This window comes from Biomphalaria glabrata, chromosome 16, assembly GCF_947242115.1.
Source record: "Biomphalaria glabrata chromosome 16, xgBioGlab47.1, whole genome shotgun sequence".
Classification (NCBI taxonomy): Eukaryota; Metazoa; Mollusca; class Gastropoda; family Planorbidae; genus Biomphalaria; species Biomphalaria glabrata.
This window is the reverse complement of record NC_074726.1, coordinates 12,777,177-12,798,063: the sequence shown is the minus strand read 5'-3', so window position 1 is coordinate 12,798,063 and position 20,887 is coordinate 12,777,177. Positions and strand designations below refer to the sequence as shown.

General features: G+C 34.8%; 1 protein-coding gene and 1 long non-coding RNA gene across 8 annotated transcripts in view; one reads left to right on the top strand and one right to left on the bottom strand.

Annotated features, from left to right (window-relative positions):
• LOC106070904 (uncharacterized) overlaps positions 1 to 7,177 on the bottom strand; it is a 101,165-nt gene extending 93,988 nt beyond the window's left edge. For 2 of the 5 annotated variants that reach the window (XM_056013559.1, XM_056013558.1), the window contains exon 1: positions 6,800 to 7,176. In XM_056013559.1, coding sequence (XP_055869534.1) covers positions 6,800 to 6,909 — 110 coding nt within the window. In that variant the 5' untranslated portion in view covers positions 6,910 to 7,176. Of the gene's footprint in view, positions 1 to 6,799 lie in introns of all 5 variants that reach the window. The other 3 variants (XM_056013552.1, XM_056013553.1, XM_056013551.1) reach the window with 2 other exon arrangements.
• A 9,058-nt stretch (positions 7,178 to 16,235) lies between these two features.
• LOC129923294 (uncharacterized) lies at positions 16,236 to 19,275 on the top strand. Of its 3 annotated transcripts, none has more exons than XR_008775242.1 (2): positions 16,236 to 16,299; positions 18,299 to 19,275. It is a non-coding gene; the product is annotated as an uncharacterized LOC129923294 (long non-coding RNA). The 3 variants fall into 3 exon arrangements; XR_008775241.1 differs by having other exon boundaries at positions 16,277 to 16,344; XR_008775240.1 differs by lacking the exon at positions 16,236 to 16,299 and adding an exon at positions 17,263 to 17,388.
• Positions 19,276 to 20,887: the final 1,612 nt, after the last annotated feature.

Sequence of the window (20,887 nt, the reverse complement as noted above, 5' to 3'; positions counted from 1 at the left end):
TATATATCGCAAGGTAAAAAGTAGAATTTTACTTGTACTGATTCGAACATGAATGGGAAGCGAAAAGACGTTAGGCGTATCACATTTCCCATCCAGTGTGACAGTGTGGCAGTGTGACAGTGACTGCATATGTGATGGGAGGGTATTCTTGAAATGAAAGTAGTCTGTTAACATTATCCCATCCAGTGTGACAGTGTGACAGTGTGACAGTGACTGCATATGTGATGGGAGGGTATTCTTGAAATGAAAGTAGTCTGTTAACATTATCCCATCCAGTGTGACAGTGTGGCAGTGTGACAGTGACTGCATATGTGATGGGAGGGTATTCTTGAAATGAAAGTAGTCTGTTAACATTATCCCATCCAGTGTGACAGTGTGGCAGTGTGACAGTGACTGTATATGTGATGGGAGGGTATTCTTGAAATGAAAGTAGTCTGTTAACATTATCCCATCCAGTGTGACAGTGTGACAGTGACTGCATATGTGATGGGAGGGTATTCTTGAAATGAAAGTAGTCTGTTAACATTATCCCATCCAGTGTGACAGTGTGGCAGTGTGACAGTGACTGCATATGTGATGGGAGGGTATTCTTGAAATGAAAGTAGTCTGTTAACATTATCCCATCCAGTGTGACAGTGTGACAGTGTGACAGTGACTGCATATGTGATGGGAGGGTATTCTTGAAATGAAAGTAGTCTGTTAACATTATCCCAGAAAAAAATGCCAACACAATGTTGGATAAAATCAAAACATGTGAAATAAAAAATACTTTCTTATTGGATCAGTTACATAATTAAATTTGTAAGAAAGCTAGACCATGGCTAGACTAACAATAATACATCTGTGCGATTAAAAATATTTTTTTTACGAATTTAGCTCTAGCGCAATTTCGTCCTTTAGGAGCTTTCTCAGTGCCACTATGATGCTATCACTTGTCTGGACACTAGCTGATCCAGAACTTTGGGGTGGGGGTGCGATTTTTTTCCAAACCCTAACCCTATCGCCCAGTAAACCCACACCCTATGCATAAACTATATATATGACAATAAAAAAAAGCAGTATTTCTCAAGCTTCGGCGAAAAAAAACAAAAAAAAAAACAGTCATGTTGAGGCCTTTCTCTTGCAAGCTTGGGGGCCTTAAGCGTTTTCTTGCATTCTTCACTGAAGAAACGCATTCTCCTGACCTAAAGCTCACTATTCATCCTATTTAAAAATGACCTTTTGAATAATGTTGTACTCATGCATTTAGTCATGCATATTAACCAATGACTTAAATTCTGCCAAGTCACTGGTTTTCCTGGCTAGCTCAGGCAACCCATTCCATGCTCTGTGAGTTAAGGTCCCAAATTTATTTAACTAGGAAAATATCAGATTGAGTAAAGGTTAGAAAAAGGCGACTAGGAGATTATCATCTGGATTTAGAACTCATCTCAATCGTGACTCTTATACTGAAAAATTTCGTTTGAATTTTTAACTTTTCCAAAGCAAAGTCTTTCTTAAAATAATTATGATAAATTCATGTGAAATTACATAAACTCTGTCTGGAAAGGGGAGGGGAGGTAGATTTAAAACGATTATTCCTCGCTCCTTTTTATAATTTCTGCTAATGATTACATTTGGGATTAAAGAATAGGGGTGGGACGACTCGATATAAGAATGTAATTTATAGCATATATAAATTATATTAGTGACAGATTTTTTTATTTATTTTGTAATTTCTTAACTATAATACAAAAGAAAAGAGTATTGGTTTGTCCGTTGGGGGGAAGGCGATTGCATGTATCACCCCTCACACCTGGTGCAACCTTTTTCATTTGATATTTACTAATCATAAATTTTGAGATTAGAGTGTTGTACGACATAATATACGATAGTTTCACATATCAATACGTAGTTTATATTATAAAGATATTCAACTAATTTTGTTCACAAACTATGATTTCTCCATAAAAGTAGAACCGCCCCCCCCCACTCACAGGGTTTAGGTGGGAAGGGCAGTAGAGGTATTCGCCCCCCCCCCCAATCGGGCAACAGTAACGACATAATATAAAGATCGGTTAAAATATCAATAACAAGTTTTAATCATGTAGATATTTAATTGATTCTGTTAGCAAGCTGTGAAATCTACAAATAAATTGGACCGCCCCCCCCTAACTCGAAAGTTTATAGGGGGGGGGGGGAGGGATTGATGCCATCGCCTCCTCCCGACCCCACCAAATTGGCCAACGTACTAGAGGGAAGGGGGGTGAAATAATCTAAAAATAGGTTGAAATATAAATAATTAGTATATATTATTAACATAAGTAATAAATTCGTATACAAATTGTGTGAATTCTATACTAAAATTCGTCCGCCCCCACCCTTCGGAAGCGGGGGGTCGGCCGAGTGGGGGGGTCGCCCCTACCGCCCCCCCCCCCCCGGATCCGCCAGTGTGTCTGGACCAGTTGTGAAGGGGGGAGGAGAAAAGAAGTTTTTGTGTGTGTGTGAAGGTTACCGCGCTAGCTTTTTAAATGTATTTTATAAAAAAAAAAAAAAAGAAAAGCATGGTTCAATTTTTTTATTGTTTCTTGTTTTTTTCAGGTACAAGAAATAATTGTGCAAAATTTGAACTTGATCCGAGATTGGGTGTGGGAAAAATAATATGTACAAAAATTGTACCAGACAGACAGACGGACTGGGGATATAAGCTTTTTAAAAATAGCTGACAACAGTGAACAGTCAATACGGCGTCTTTTATATTGTTTAGTTCATCTAGATATTTTAAATTCTCCTCAATCTCCCTCTTTTATTTATTTTTTCTTCTTATACCTTTAGGTTTCCTTATAGCACCTACATATTTATCCATATTGTTTTCTTTTCTTTTTTTGGTATATGACTGTATTAGATTATGTAATGTATACCGGATCTTAAAAATGGAAAACTAGAGAAAGATGATAATACTGTGTTAGAAATGTAATGTGATCCCCCTTACTTTTAAAAAGCTTATATCAACTCACTCTGTCTGTCTATCTGGCCAAAAGATGGTGCACGTTATTTCTTCGACATTCAATCTCGGATCAAGCTGAAATTTTGCACAATTATTTCTTTCACCTGACTACACAAGAATCAATTTTTTTAAATGAACTAAGTATCTTATCTTATATAATACAGAGGTTACTTCAAAAAGAAGATGATTGCGTCCTACGCGTAATGCATTTAGTCATGCATATTAACCAATGACCTAAATTCTGCTAAGTCACTGGTTTCCCTGGCTAGCTCAGGCAAACAAATCTTAGCTCTAATAGCACTAGGGAAGAAGCATTTGTACAAATTTGTCCTAGCTTATGGAACGAGGAATGTGTCTTCATCTTTGTGTTTTTCTGAGTATTTTATTAAGTTTTGTCTTTGTATTTGAAGATTATGGTTCAGTGTTTTTGTACAATTGCTACTTTACTTTTGAGTCTTCTATCCTGAAGGCTTTCTAAATTTAGTGATTTATTGATTATAATAATTATTTTGTTTGGTATCTCAAGCAAGAGAAAGAAATAGTACTTGACTGAAATGGTGGTATACACTAAATTAGTCCCTGTATATTAGGCTGCTTTGTGAACACAAATATGAGACAGAAACAACAGTCTTCCAAACTAAGTGATACACTCAATACAAGTTGTTGTTTTTATTTTTTTTTATTTTGCTTGTTATTTATTGGACTTGTATAACACTTTAATTTCAAAATCATTCATGTTTCAAGGGGAATTTAGAAGTTAAGCCAAACAAATGGTTGTTTTGAATTTTGGTTGTTTTAAAAAAATAAAACTTATTGGATAATACATTATATATTGATTTGCTTCATTTCTATTAATAAAGTAGAAAATGCCCAATTTGTGAAAAAAATGTCTACTTCAAAAGAAAACAGAAAATGTCAAAGTTTTAATCCCAATTCATTGCAAGAAGTACATTTGTGATTAAAGTTCAAAGGATATCATAAGATAATGGAATATTAGAGAGACAAAATATTATTTTAATAACTGTTACAAAAAAAAACGATCTTTAAGAAAACATTGGCGTTATTTTTTTAAACAAACTGAACAGCCTATTATCGATAACGTGTTTAGTGACTAACATTACATTTATTTTTTTTTTAAGAAGAAATCAGCTTTTTCATAGCTTTTTTCTTTTTTTTTCCAATCTACACGTGACAGACAGACGACACAAACTAATAATGACTTTTCAACTTCCGGGGCCATTAATATTTTTGTGATTGTGAGTTTAGATGCTAATTTTTTCTGCACTAATACGCGAATCTATCAATAAAACCAGAGTTATCAATGGAAATATCTGTGACCTAATCGACAGACCTACCTCCCCTTAAGTCTTTCATTTAAAAAAAAAGTGGTGCATTTTTTTGAAAAAAGTGATTGATTAATTAATTTTAAAACTAAGCTGTGTGAGTAATAATATAATAATATAATATAATAAAAATATATATAGTATTTTAACCATGGGCGTAGCCAGGATTTTTTTTCGGGGGGGGGGGTTTGGGGGGGTGGTTTCTCTCTCTCCCCCCCCCCCGCGAAATTTTTTTTATATGTATTTATGTGTGTGTGTGTGTACATAATCTTTATTGCATTCTGACCCTTCATTCTTTCGGAAGACGTTTATTGTGCCCTAGAATAGGTTCTTCCATGAGTTAGTGGAAAAATTGTAGATTCCCCGCCAATACTAGCAAGGGGGTCTGGGGGAGCGCTAGGAGCTCCCCCAGCGCGGGGCGAAGCCCCGCCGTCAAGCACTATTTCTGATATTGAAAGCCAACAAAATGCATATTCCGAGGTATCTACAGTGCATTTTCCTGCTATTAAAAAGTTTTATTTCAAAAACCTAATGTGCTATTCTTACTGACTTAGACCCTCCCGCGCCGTTCGGAGCATTTGCCGTCAAGCTGTTTCCATAAAATTGTAGATTTCCTGCCATTACTAGCAATGGGGTCTGGGGAGCGCTAGCGCGGGGCGAAGCCCCGCCGCCAAGCACTATTTCTGGTATTGAAAGCCAACAAAATGCATATTCTGAGGTATCTTCAGTGCATTTTCCTGCTATTAAAAAGTTTTATTTCAAAAACCTAATGTGCTATTCTTACTGACTTAGACCCTACCGCGCCGTTCGGAGCATTTGACGTCAAGCTGTTTCCATAAAAATCTGTCACTGGTAATGTCTGAACCCTCTTCCCACTTGCCTTGATGACCTCAATGAATGAGTGGCGTCAAGTTGTACTAGGATATCATTGCAACTCTTCTTATGCGTAATTCATTTTGTCGGAGAACATGTCCCGCAAACCTCATGCGTCGCTCTCTCACAAGCTTACTAAGGGGTCGACTCCCAGTTCCTTGATTTAAACCCGATCTCTATAACTGACTCCTAAAATCTGTCTTAGCCATCTTTGTTGAGCCACATTTAGTGTTTTTCAATTTCGGCAGATGACTATTCACTGCAGTTTATTAAAGGAGCCCTGCCACTGGTAAAAATGTGTAACCACTATTGAATACGCTCTTGGAATTAAGTGACAGTAGTTTGCTTTAGATTTTATATCGAAAAGAGAAGTTTTATCGTCAAAATCATCTGTTGGGGGTTTTCCACCTTAAAATGCTCTGTAGCGATCTTAAACTCAAAACCATCTGGAGGGGTTTTAAACTTTAAACAAACGCCATCTGTAGAAGAGGGGTTTAAACTCAAAACCCCCGATTGGATTGGCTACGCTCAAATAATTTTAGTGTGTAATTTGCTTTTTTTTTTATATTGAAGAGGTATTTTTAGCATTAAACCCTTCTGAATGGGGGTTTAAAATCAAAACCCCTTTTGGCAACGCTCATAGCATTTTGATTGCGTAATTTGCTTTTTTTCTTAAACTGAAGTTGTATTTTTTAGCCTCAAACCCCCCTGGCGGGGGTTTAAACTCAAAACCCCTTTGGGTGCGTTCATAGATTTTAGTGTGAGTAATTTGCTTTTATTTATATTGAAGAGGTACTTTTTAGCTTCAAACTCCACTGGAGGGGAGTTTAAACTCAAAACCCCTTTAACTACACTCAAAACATTTTGAGTGTATAATTTGCTTTGTTTTTATTATTAAAGCGGTATTTTTTACCTTCAAACCCCGCTGAAGTGGGGTTTAAACTAAAAACTAAGTCAAAACCCATTTAGCTACGCTCATAACATTTTGAGTGCGTAATTAACTTTTTTTTATATTGAAGAGGGGGTTTATCGTAAATTTTGGAGGGGGTTTTAAAATCAAAATCTTCCTTAACTGTGCTCTTGGAATTAGGGGATTTTCGTTTGCATTTTTGTTTTGTTTTGTTTTATAGAAGAGGGGGGGTTAACTGCAAAACCCCCAAGTAGGGGGGTTTAAAACTCAAAACCCCTAGTAGGGGTTTTTAAACTCGAACCCCCTGGTAGGGGGTTTTAAACTCAAAACCCCCTGGTAAGGGGTTTTAAACTCAAAACCCCATTGGTTGTGCTGGGGCAATTGATGGTTTAGTATTAAAATCTCACCTAAAATAAACAAAATCAATGCAAAAAATCATTCACTAAATTCCGATCCCTCCCCCAAGGGGGGGGGGATTTCATTTCGGGGGGGTGGGGTTTGAACCCCAAACCCCCCCCCCCTGGCTACGCCCATGATTTTAACACCTGTTATCAAAATAATTTTCTAGAAACAACAAGATATGTAAGCATAAACAACGGCATGATGATGTATGGCACTGTGTGTATGACGAGGGTCTCCATGACAACAGAGTTGTCTATGACACCCTCACTGACCTTAACATCTTACCTAACTTTCTTTTTCTCTTCTCGTCGCACTTGAAAATCTTTCTGAATCACTCCCATGATTTGATTGACTTCCTCCTCACTCAAGTGAGTCAGATTGAGCTTCTTGCCCATGTCTCTGGTTGAAATCACTCTGTCCTCAAATGTGCAGGTATCATATCCAAACACAACATTGGCCGACTCAAGCTCACTTTTGATTTGTTCTCTCAATTATTATTTTTTAAAAATGTAAATTAGATTCCTTCAATAGAAATATAAAGACTAAAAAACAAAATATCAAGAACAATGGAAAATATAACCAACAAATGCACTATCACAAGTATTGATTTTTCAAGGTAAAATTGAGGCCATCAATATAGACTGTAGACTATTAACCTTTAAGCCGCCATTATGATAGCCATCGTTTTTTTTTTTACATAACATATCGTTAGGTAACTAGTCCAGGGACGGCTTAAAGAAAAGAGATCCGATTTCCCACATTTCAGTATCGATTTATATTCCGATTCTTGCAGCTTATTTTACATTAGTTTTAATCAGTTCAATATAAGAAAAAGTAGCGTGCTCCATCTTCACTTTAATTTTCAGTCAAACACATGCAATTAACAAAATACAATAAATTTACAATAAGAATTCCTATTTAATTGTAGGCAGCCTCCGTGAGCTCGTTTATTGTACTCACACGTAACGTTAAACACAGATGATAAATTAACGCCTAAATTACATTCACAAGAATAACATTTTAATAACCAATAAGCCATACACTGTACAGTAGTCCCGTTCAAATGAAATGGACGCTATAAATCTTTTTTTTAATGTTGTTTTAAAATTGGTTTCTATAAACATGCATACATTGTGAGATAATGTCTCTAAGTGCAACTTTTGTAATTTCTCTTCGACAAATCTCCTGCCTTACACAGGGGATATAATGTATCAAAAATCCAGTAAAATATTTTTGTTTACAAAGAATCGATTCATAAGGAATTAGTCGGATTCGTCGCCAACGATTCCAAGAATTAAAATCTTCTTTGTAAGTCCAGTGACTTGTGGAATTTTTTTTTCCCAAATCAGTTTTGAATCTTCGACCATGAAATCACGGAATTACAAGTTCGTCAGGATGTATTAAATATGTTTTTTAATTCAGCGTTTCTAAAACTGCGCTCAGTGGGCCGCTCAGGGATGGGTGGCGCAATGTAATTTACCTTAGGGGACTTGGACCTCACGATTTAAAAAAAAATGGAAATATTGTGGGAATAGAGAACCACTTTACTTGGACAGGGGAAGAAACAAAGATTGAGAAATACTATATTACTTGTGCACGCAAGCGTTGTTTCAGAGCATCTCTCATGTCGTCTGCAACACGAGACAGTTGCGATCAAGCTCAGATCTTTGCATTTTTCCTAATTTATAGAACTATTTTTCTAAAATAAGATTCCCTAACCCTAAAAAAAAGCCTACTAAAAAAACAAAAAACAAGCAAAATGAAAAAATTTAAAATATAATCCTTTAAAAAAAGTCTATTAAAGGGGAAGAGCTCCGTCGTTAAAACAATACCTACCAATAATGTACAAGTTATTTCCCTTATTCAATATGAACACACACAAAATTACCAATAAGTAATTGACTATTTGAGTATTTTTGTTTATTGATTCATGTTTTGTTTAATAAATAATTGTTCAAAGTATCAACTTGATCGGAGAATGCGTGTGGGAGAAATAGCGTTAATAAGGTTTTTTTAAAGGGACCAAACCCAACAAATGCAGCCATATATGTGAATACTGAACCATTAGTATCCTTTGTTGCTATTAAACAAAATAATAAATTACTAGTCGTTAATTGTCTTACTTGTCTTTTTTTTTTATTGATTCATGTCTTGTCTATGTCTATGTGCGAAGTTTCAAATTGATCTGAGAATGGGTATGGGATAAATAAAGTGTACATACTTTTACCACACAGACAGACAGACAGACAGACAGACAGAGTGAGTGGATATCAACTTTGTAAAAAAGAACAGGTTTACGTCCAAGGTGCTTCTCATTTCCCCTTCCTTTTTTTTTTCTTTTTTGAAAGGCGTTGTTAATCATACCATTAAATAATTCAGGAGTGGAAACTCAACAGTGACCACTTGCTCAGTCCGGACAAAACACCACGCCACTCCACATGGGGCCATCTGGACTGGCGGTTCTTTCACGGAATATGACAAAATTTCCCAGGTTGCACTTTCTTTGGCTAATTAGATCCAGGACACCTCGATATATAGCTGCTACTATATAATCTATGATTACTAGCTGTGACCCAAGCCTAGAAGATAAGAGAATCTTCAGGCAGAAGTAGTAGCAAAGTGTCACTACTTCAGATCGCTGGGGAAAATCCTTCTCAGAGGCAACATTATATTATATATTATTATTAGTATCTATACTATAAAGTAGAAAGCAAGGCGTATGTATGTATGTATGCATGTATGTATGTATGTATGTATGTATGTATGTATGTATGTATGTATGTATGCATGTATGTATGTATGTATATATATGTATGTATGTATGTATGCATGTATGTATGTATGTATGTATGTATGTATGTATGTATGTATGTATGTATGTATGTATGTATGTATGTATGTATGTATGTATGTATGTATGGTATGGTATGGTATGGTATGGTATGGTATGGTATGGTATGTATGTATGTTATGTTATGTTATGTATGTATGTATGTATGTATGTTATGTTATGTTATGTTATGTATGTATGTATGTTTATGTATGTATGTATGTATGTATGTTATGGTATGGTATGTATGTATGTATGTATGTATGTATGTATGTATGTATGTTATGTTATGTTATGTTATGTTATGTATGTTATGTATTCTATGTATATATGTATGCATGTATTCTATGTATGTATGTATGTTATGTTATGTTATGTATGTATGTATGTATGAATTGATATAAGCGTTGTAAAAACGGAAGCTACTTTCCTTTCAGCTTGTTGGTGTGCCTACTTTTCAATATACAGCAAAGTTAAGAACGAAATAAAAAGCAAAGTTTCCCCTTTCAGACCTTGCGATCTACAGGGCAGATGATGTTGAGGTCATCTGTTTCTTTGGCCAACGCTTAACAAGCAGCTTATCATGTGGCCAGCACAACGACCAACCGCCTTCACTTTCCCCCAACTTTAGTAAGGTACCCATTAGAGTTTGGTGGACTCAAGGCACCATAAAATACCGAAATTCAAAATCCCAGTCTTTACCGAGATTCGAACCCAGGACCTCAGGAAGCCAAGCGCTTAACCACTCAGCCACCGAAGATCGAAATACTGATGTTCAAACATCAAAAATTATATTGACTGAATAAAACGCAAATAATGATGGGGGGAAAAAGGAATGTCAAACCTCTAAGCTATTAGATCTAGTACGTTGATTGCATTTAAAACACACGCACACACATCACATTTTAAACATTTGAATGCCAATAAATGATGCATAACACTAGTATTCTCACCAAAAGTTTGAACGCTTCAGATTATCCTCAATCGCTTGGGGCGATTAGAGCCCCTTTTCACCATTGCCACTGGTTTTCAGTGTCTCTGTACGGCCACTGAAACCTATGCAGCCTATAATATCATCCTTACTCTCTAATATCAGAGTTAGGTGGGTTATAGGAAGTTCTCTCAAACACCTGGATACGAACCCTTGAAATACAGCTTTGTCAACTTAATGCTTAACCATTGGTCCCGAAGCTTACAACTTTTTTAAACAACCAGAGCAATAGCTTTTTACAATTCTTTAATCATCTCACTCTGGTACAAATCTTGTACACGTTATTTCTCCCACTTCCCATTCTCAGATGAACTTGAAACTATGAAAACACACGAATCAATAAAAAAATTATTAAACTATTAGTTTATTAATTAGTAGTAAATAATTATGTTTTGTATAGAAAACGGAACAAAAAATCTTGTAGTTTTGTTTGGTAGTAATTGTGTGTGTCTCCTTTAGAAAAGCTTTGTGTCTATATTTGACTTGTTTCCTATTGACTAACACGCTGTACGACAAAGTAACACACTCGGTATGGGAGATACAAGTAACTCGGAATAGAAATCAAAAACGTATCCGACTTGTGCACCTGCAGCTATAGACTCCCACCTTCCCCTGTTCTAACATTTTCCTCGCAAACATGAGTACATACAATACACTATGTTATTTAGTATCTGATTCGGTCGTATACTTTGGTCAGATCAATATGTAACAGCTGTGTGTGAGTCCTATTACACCTGTGATAGTGGCGTAGTTGGAACAGGGAGCAATTAAAAGCTAAACCATTGTTGAGAAAAATTGCCAAAGGATCAGTTTTTGAGCTCCCAAAAAAACCCAGATCGTCTGCTCTGGGTTATATATTATGTAACATTCCATGTAATAACTCATGCCAGACAATCTAAAAAAAAAAACCACACAAACTCGTGGGCTGCCCCTGTGGGTTATATACGATTTTTAAATCTTATTAAAAAAATTAATGTATGTTGATTTATTCAATTCATGACAATGAATCATAATTACTTTTCTTGTCCATTTTTAAACGGTTGATATTTAATTGAAACAAGAGTTATCTATGCAGTCGTTCTTCACCTTCAGACTTATAAACAATATTTTTTCCTCAATAAAACCAATAGCAAACAGCAGTTCACCAACTCAGATGACCCAAATGTAGGCCTACTAAAGCTCCATATAAAGGACTACTAATCTAGTAGTGTGAGAACTTGACCATATGATGCACTTTGGTCTGATAACTTCATTATATGATCTATTTTTTTAGAACTTCTACACACTTCATTCTCTTGTTTTGACTACAGATTTACACACACAAAATTAAAACTCACAGTTCATAAAAGTTATTTTATGTATTGATGTCTGGTTCTTTTACATTACAATCCCTCCTATTGCCTTCAAATTCTACATTGCTTCAAAAAGTACAGTGGCTGGAAACGGACGTGTATTAGAAAACGTCTCCAGCGATTTTCCGAAAAATTCGAAAGTTAATGTTTATTTTTAAGCAAGCATAATAAAATTTTAAAAAAAAATGCTTATTTGAGGAAGAACGCCTCCATTACAACTATATCTATCAATAATGTAGACGCTATTTCCCCAATTCGATATCAAACGAAATAAATTATCTACCACTAACTAATAAAAAACAAGGTTACAAAGACAGTTTGTTTGGAAACACAAACTTAAAATCGGCCCCCGAAGTGGTCCACCCAGGCAGGCTTCAATATTTTCAGAAAGAAAATCCGAATGAAATTATATCAAAGACAAATGAGAGATAAGAATGGAGAAAGAAGGTTAACAGATCTTGTGTAGTGCCCCAACCGTCCCGCAGATCAAAGGATACGTGAAAGTGAATGTAAAGTTAGATGTGAACCTGGCCTAACTAATTTGTGGTCTATAGGGCAGATGATGTAAAGTTCATCTGTTTTTGTGGCCTACGGTTAACGAGGGTGTCATGTAGCCAGCACAACGACCAACCGCCTTTGCTTTTCCCCAACTAATGTCAGGTACCCATTAGAGCTGGGTAGACTCAGAAGTTGAAAATCCCAGTCTTCACCAGGATTCGAACCCGGGACCCTCGGTTCGAACTAAATAAGTTAATTGTTTTGAAAAAGCTCAATCTCATATTCGAATCCTCAAAAAAAAAAAAAAAAAAAAAAAAAAATTCCGCTACATAGAAAAAATGTTAAGAAAAATGATGTTTATAAGATTACTATTCGTCTTAAATTAGGTCTAACATATAATGCATACTAATTAGCTTTTTCTTATAAAAAATTGCTTGCATAATTGATTTTAAAAATTAGAATTTTCGCTTTCAGGAAAAAAAAAGTAGCCGTTGCATCAGAACTTTGAATGGTCTAAAATATTGTGAAGTCGGATTTTCAATATCTCTTCTAGTTTACGAGATCTAAACGGGACGGACGGACAGACGGACAGACATTTCGCACAAAACTAATAGCGTCTTTTCCCCTTTCGGGGGCCGCTAAAAATGGTAATATTTTTATTGATTTATGACTTCATGTTTTGTTAGGTACAATAAATAAATTTTTAAAGTGTCAACTTGATCGGAGAATGCGTGAGGGAGAAATATCATTTAACAATTATTTAAGGGGACTAAACCATACTAACTTAGCCATATATGTGAATACTGAAGGATTAATCTCCCTTGTTGGTATCACCCAAAATAATATTAATTTATTGTCTAATGGGTTAATGTTTTGTATTGATTCATGTCTCGTCTACGCCAATGAACAATTGTGCAAAGTTTCTATTTGATCTTTTAATATTTAATACTGCATAAGTCTTTATATTTTTCATATTTTGAATACGATTTAAGCGGGAATTCCCGTACTCGACTCGAATGTTTTATGTATTCTATAACGAGTTGAATAATTTAAAATTCGTAGTTTGAATGTAAACAGAAGATTTTGGTTATGAAAAATTCAATGAAAAGATTCCTTGCAATCAGTGAAGCATTACAAGAAATAAATAGAATGAAAAATTATAGACCATCATCGGCTTCCTATAAAACAGGAATTAATTTTTGTTACTTTTTTCTTTTTCAATAAGGAAACAGAAAGAGGGAAAGTTTGATAGCGGATACTTGATAGTGAATACTTGATAGTGGATACTTGTTTGTGGATAGTTGTTTGTGGATACACACTGAAATAGTGAAGTACGGACTTATTTTGGTCTAAAATGCTTTTAGATTTCGGAAAATATGAATGAAAAAAAACGTTCAATTTTTAGGCCGAACATTGAATGATTAGACTCCTCAGTTCTGACCAATGAACAAGACCTTTAAGTCATAATTCATATAAGAATGAATTTACAAAATTAAATTAAAAAAAAATGCATAGCTTGATGTACATGTATCTCGGTCACTAGCTCGAAAATAAATTAAAAAAAATTGATTTTATGAAGACAATGACGATTTTCAATATTAGGACTATAGTAATCAGATTTAGCTGCATTTTGTTTACATGTTCTTTCTTAATACATCTTTTTTACAAGCAATTTAATACAGTAGGGGAGAAAAGGAAAACTTTGGAAAGACGTTGGGCCAGTATAGCGAAACATTTTTTTTTTAAAGTAATAAAGGTCAATTTGGAGAAATTTTGAAATAAAAAAACAAACAAGCTAAATTTTCAAAAAATACTTTCAAGAAACAAAAAAAAGCTGATATACCGGTAAGTAAAAGAACTGCACATCTACAGCCTTATATCTCAATACTGTAAGATTTATTTTCCTGTTTCTAAATCTAAAACAAAATATTTATTACTACTAATTGATTTACCAAGTTTGTTTTTCTCATTTCATTGATGTGTTGTCATTGACAATGAATAATTGTGCAAAGATGTAACTTAATCCGAGAATGGGAAGTGGGAGAAATAATAAGTGCAAAATTTGTAGCAGAAAGTCAGACAAATGCAGTGAGTTAATTAATATAAGCTTCGCAAAAACTGGTTCTATCTTATTGACACGAGTAGTGTCTCTAGTAGGCCTATTACACATTATATGTACCACCAGATTATAGGTAGCCACCAGATTAAAGGTAGCCATGCCAATCTGTACAGCCAAAGTTGTTTTTTTTTCTAGAAAAACTAGTACACAAAAAATTCCATGAGATAAAGCAACTTCAATCATGAATTTTTCCAACACTACACATAAAATCCCACTTTTTTTTTTCCTAATTCAAACAACAATAATGCAATACTTATCAAAACAAAAGTAAAGTCCAGTCGAATTTTCAAAGTAACTACACATGTGTTGCACACCTAAAAACAATGAGTTCTGTTTCCGGGGAGAGATCGATGGAAGGAAAGAAAAAAAAATATGTATGTCATTTGTCTGTGGCTTTAATTACCATCAAGATAAGGGTTTGGTGACGTCACAGCGTGTGCACTGCTCGCGCAGGCCCAAATCGTACGCTCTTATAAATATATGTTACCAAAGTGGTGATATCCGGGGATATACAAGAATAGGTTTATGTATGGAGCTAAAGAAAAATCCTATTGGATTTTTAGGCTACATGGGCGTCTGATGTGGATAAGAAGCAGGTGCAGATTGGCTAAGTGAGCATTCTGACAAACGCCCGGTGGGCCAGCACCCAATGGACCTGTGGGCCCGCATTCGAATGAGCGAAGTTGAATATCCAAAAACGACTTTACAATATTCCCTAATATGTTGATAGCTGTTAATTAAGACTTGATTTGGTCACAATCATCAAACGATTAGTTTCTTGGTGGTAGAAAGAACTTTTCATGTTGCTCCCTTTTCTAGTGTTATGCTTTGTTCTTTTAGTTATCTACTATATATTTGCAAGTTAGCACTGACTCATTGATCAAGAGATCTCTTACACAAGTTTCTTTTACCTCCAATGTGCTTGCTAAAACCGGTTTTGACAGATTCGCAACCTGACCACCGCTTTGCACGAAAAATCGCAATCTTTTTATCAAACCTTTGTATTTTGTTTTCGCTATTTCTCCAAAAAGGCCGCAGTCTTTATATAAAGCATTTAAAAAGTATTGTTATAAACCTGGTGGCGGCACAGATGGGGGTAGTGGTGTGAGTGTAGTCAGCCGACGCAAATTGCCCAAGGCCAGCGCTAGACGAGCGGTCAACCGTGACGAGTTACGACGGTCAGCCGAGTCGAGTGTCAACAGGAAGGTTCGGGAAGGATTGCCGTCGTGAACAGAGCTCAGGGGCGTCACGAGGGATGTAGTCATGCTAGAAACGTCGAGCGATGTTCCGTCCGGTTCTAGAATACCAGTAGGGACCCAATATAAAGAGCGGAGGTGTCCATTCAAGACAGTTCACGAGAGAAGGTTCACGACAGGGGCTCAGAACACGGTCAACTACAGCACAATTCAACGGTGTGGTTCTGTACGGAGCATTACGACGGTTCAGTGCGGAGTACTTTCAAGTACAGTTGAGACGACTGGCGTCTTGATCTTGGTCTGCGATCGAGTCCGACACAACGAGCCTAGTGTGTGAAGTCAGTCCTGAACTGTTGAACCCAGTGCAATCCCGGAACGAGACGGAGAGGCCAGTGCAAGAGTTGATACGGCGGTACGGTGTTATCGGAGAGATATTTGTACAGTGTACGTGTTGCCAATTGTACAGTATTGGCTCAGATTTATTAAAGCATTAAAGTGTTACGTTATTTTGAAGCCCTGAGTTGTCAAGTTCTTTAAGTTGGTGGTGTAAGGTGCAGTTTGCAGAGAGCCTGCATAGTGAGATTCGTAACAGTATTACTATAATTCCGTTTTTTAAAGCATTTTTTTGTTTCTTTTTACCTACGTCTACTTATTTTTAATATGCCTTACGTCATTTACACTTCCTTTACACGCGGTCTAAATAAAATAAAAAAAAACAACGTAATAATAGCCTAGCCTTAAATAAGGTAGATCTAGAGACTTTTTCTTTTTTCCACAGAAAGAGAGAGAGCAAGGAATGGTAGGCCTACTGTGTAACACTGTCAACAGAAAAATCCTTGTAGTAGTAAGAAATAAATCTAGAACTAATGTCATTTCGCTACAGTTAAAAGGAGTGAGATAAACGATTAGGCCTACAGTTCATAAAATTTCTTTTTATTTCGAGAACAAAATACCAAAATAAATGTAGAAATGGGATGTGGCATTAAATTGGGGCCTTCGGAAAATGCATTTTTTGCTCTATGCCTGAAACTGATGGTATCTAATACCGTAAATTGATTGCATTCAGATTGAAAAAAAAAAAGTAAAACTAACCCCCCCCCCCCCAAAAAAAAAGGGGGGGGGGAGTCACGGTCTAATTATAAATAGATTGAATTCAACTGAGAAGCGGAAGAAAAGTCATAGATGGTTTGTTTTTGGCTTGGTGGTGGTGGGGGGGGGGGGGGCGAATTTATTTTCTAACAAAAAATCTTAATTTTCACTTATTATCTTTATCCCTACGTCCCGCGCAATTCGTTTCGCATAGGCCCCGCAATCTGTAGGGACCTAGTAGCTCCATTGTAAGTTAAAATAAAGTTGTGTGACAATAAAAATAACATATAGCTTCCAACGTAGCAAAGCAACAGGCAATGACCAACTCAATCACTTAAAAATAAAATATGATAGTGTCGACGTCACTTATAAAGGGGAAATCAACATTGTCCTTATATCTAGGCAACGCGTTATTTTACAAACTGCCAATTAAGAATGCACAAAATTATTTTTTTAACATCTAAAACATCATAACGTAGCATTTCTAAAACATATACAGCTATCATTAATTGATTTAAAAATATAGAATTAGATCTAATCTAATGAGTAAAGTAAGGAGAATATAATTATTGATAGTAAAAATAAACTTTACAATGTATTTTAATAATTTCTTTTAACCTCTTGTTTGCATGATTTGTTTACATTAATATCTGGCAAATTTCGTTTTCAAAATAATAACACGTGCTGTGTAAATGTCTTTAGTGTTAACTTTATAGTCTTTATTGTGTCGTAGATCAGATCTAGAATATAGATTATCTAGGACCAGATAATCTGGCTTAGCTCTAGTTCTAACTTTTAGGTAGAGGAAATTACCTAACTTTAATTATAGATCTAATAAACTTATAAGCAAAAAAAGAAATAGACTATTTGAAATAGATCTAGTAGATCTAGATCTAGATTCTAGACCTAGATCTAGAATCTAGATCGTAGATTTAGTTAAAAAATAAATTTAGTAATTTAGTAAATAAAAATGATTTCAGAGTCAGAGTATAGACTATAGACGTATACTACGGTAGAATAACGGTATAGATACTATTTTTACATAATTACATACTGTATATATGTATAGAATAGATAGATCTAGATTTTGATTAATCATTAATTAATCTAGAAAAATCCTAGATCTACTATAAAAACTTTATTAGTTTATAATTAACTTACGTCTTATAATAAGTGTACCGGTAATAATAAGTTTATATCAAATTAAGTAACCTTTTACCTAGATCTAAGATTAATCATTTACAAAAAATAATCTAGATATAGATAGATCTATATATGTAGTAATATAGTTAATGTAGTATTTAATATTTTAGACACTCTACTCTCTAGAGACTCTAGTGTCTCTAGACTCGAGTCTAGATTACAGACTAGATGTAGATCTAGATTATTCTAGGAATAATCTAGTTCTATATAATATATAGAGTCTTATTATAGATTATAAAATAGATATCTTAACTAGTAGTCTAGAATGTGAGAATAAAATTAAATTTAAATAATGAATCATTTGGTGTTAGGTTAGTGTGAGAGTTTATCTTTAGTGACTTTAGAAGAAAATCTAAACTAGATATTATTATTATACAATCAAATTAAATTATAATGAATCATTAGGTACAAGTGTTTATCGGTTTATCACGTCTCGATTTAGTTCTTGTCAACAATCAATAGACATCTTGATTTTTTGTTTAAAAAATGCTTTTTTATTTCTCCAGCTGATGTTAATTAGTTAACAGAGTCTGACAGAGTGTATCCTGGATCTAGAATCTAAAAGTAACATTTATTTTTCACTTTTGGAAATGAATATTCCAGACATTTTGTACAGTTGCCAACAAATCATTGATGAATTTGAATAGCTGTGGACCAACGTCTTTCCAACTTCTGTGTGTATTCATATTTATATCTATATCTTAGATTAAAGCCTACTAGAAGACAATGAAACTATCTGGTTGTAGATCTAAATCAACCGAAACAACCCAAGAAGAGATTAGTGTTGCAGAGCATGTGAGCACAGATGTTTCCCAAGAAATTGGAAGTGAAAAAGAAAATGCCAGTTTCTGTAAACCCTTCTTCAAATGTCCATTGTGTGGATACACAGGTAAACACGAATGCTGGTTGAAACGCCACATGAGAATCCATTCTGGCGAAAAGCCTTTTAAATGTGATCTATGCAGTTATGCTACCACTCAACTGGGTTTTCTGAACAGACACAAGAAAAATCACTCCAACAACAAACCATATGAGTGTTGTCATTGTAATTACAGAGCCAAACAACTTTCAGACCTGACGTATCATATTAGGATACACACCGGGGAGCGTCCTTACACCTGCTCATTTTGTGATTACACTTCAAGGACTAGTGGGCTAATGAGGAAGCACACCAAAATTCACCTGAATGATAGAAACTTTGCTTGTGATATGTGCGACTTTAGAACAGTGACAGGATATTTGCTGAAATACCATTACAGGAAAGTTCATATGGATGAAAAAAGCTTTAAGTGTGACCTATGCAGTAAAATGTTTAAATATAAATTGTCATTTAACAGACATATGAAAAAACAACATTAAGTCCATGCAATCCTGTTAGAGACTTGTTAATCAGAATTAGAAAACTCAAAAACCTTTACCAGTCAGCTACCTCTGCCAAAATAAAAATACCAGTATCAAAATTCTTGTGATATGGTAGTAGTCATTGGTGCCTTAGTCTCGATTTATAATAGCAATTTTATTTATTTATTTATTTGGAATGATGAAATGACTGATTAACACTATTTTCTCTTTCAAACGAAAACAATTTTTTTTCTTTGTATATAATTTGTAAAAAAAAAAAAAAAAGTAACGTTTCCCTTTTAGACCTCGTGGTCTATAGGGCAGATGATGTAAAGGTCTTCCAATTCTGTGGCCTACGGTTTACGAGGGTGTCATGTGGCCAGCACAACAAGCAAAAGCCGTTACTTTTCCCCAACTAATGTCAGGTACCCATTAGAGCTGGGTGGACTTAGAGGCGCCCATAGATCCCGAAATAAAAAATCCCAGGATTCGAACCAGGGACCCCCGGTTCAGAAGCCAAGCGCTTTACCACAGCACCTTCATATAATTTGTAGTGATGCAAAATTTCTCCACCCTGAACAGCATCCTATTAAAATATCAATACTAATGACAGCTCTAAACTGAAAGTATTTAAATAAACTGTTGAAAGTGTATAAGCAATAAAATATGTTTCATACTACTAATACTGATAAGATACTTACGTTCTAGTCACTGTTATTCTATACATTAATGGTGATAAAAATGAATACATCATTAGTGTTCAATGTGTGTACAAAGTGTTAATTCATATGGCTCATATGTGTGGTATTCTGCCTTGTGTGTGTGCTTTTAATATTTGAAGCTCATGAACAAAAATAAGTAATTACCTATACCTGTCTTAGTCTTCTAATCATCATCATTGGAAAGAATATAAAAGAATAGCATAAAAACCAGAATAAAAAGTGCACCTGGATTTATTTATTATTTAAAAAAAAAAAAAAAAAGGACAATGTTATTTTCATTCTGAAAACAAATGCAGTGGATTTAATAAAATAAAAAAAAGAGGATTCAGTTTATTTTCAATGATATTTTTCCCCTACTCTATTAAACATCATGAAAATATGGAAAACCTGCCATTCATGAAAATAAAATTACAATCACCAATTTCTGAAAATTCATGCAAACTGGACAAGCAGACGCAGTGTTTGTTTGTTTTTCTGCTAGAGCATTTCAATATGAACTAATTTATTCACTTTGATCAATTTCCTTCCGTATTAAAAAAACAATTCAAAGAAAAGGAAGGAACTATGTTCTATTAACCCATTCTAACATGATAAATAAATACATGGAACTAAATAGAAATTAATTAGTTTTACAATCAAAATGCATCATTGGCGGCTGAGACATCTTATTTTTAAAAACTTCAATTTAAAAAAAAACACAAACTTTCCATGAAGACAATTCTTCTGCATTAATTTTACATATTGCATCTTTACCAGGAAATCACTTTCCTCAATGTAAAAAAAATAATAATAAAATCATAAACATGACATGAAATGGGAATCTTCTTTGTATAAAGCAGAAGTTTGTCCACTTTCACAGCTTGCCGATGAGACAAAAATGTCACATAAATTGAACCATTTACAAAGTACGAAACATTTTGTTTAATGTAAAAAAAAAAACACTGAATGCACACAGCAAAATTGAAATGAAAACATGTAGCAATGTTGTACATTCAAGAGCAAAATTTTGTATCCACATGGCTGATCTTTAAA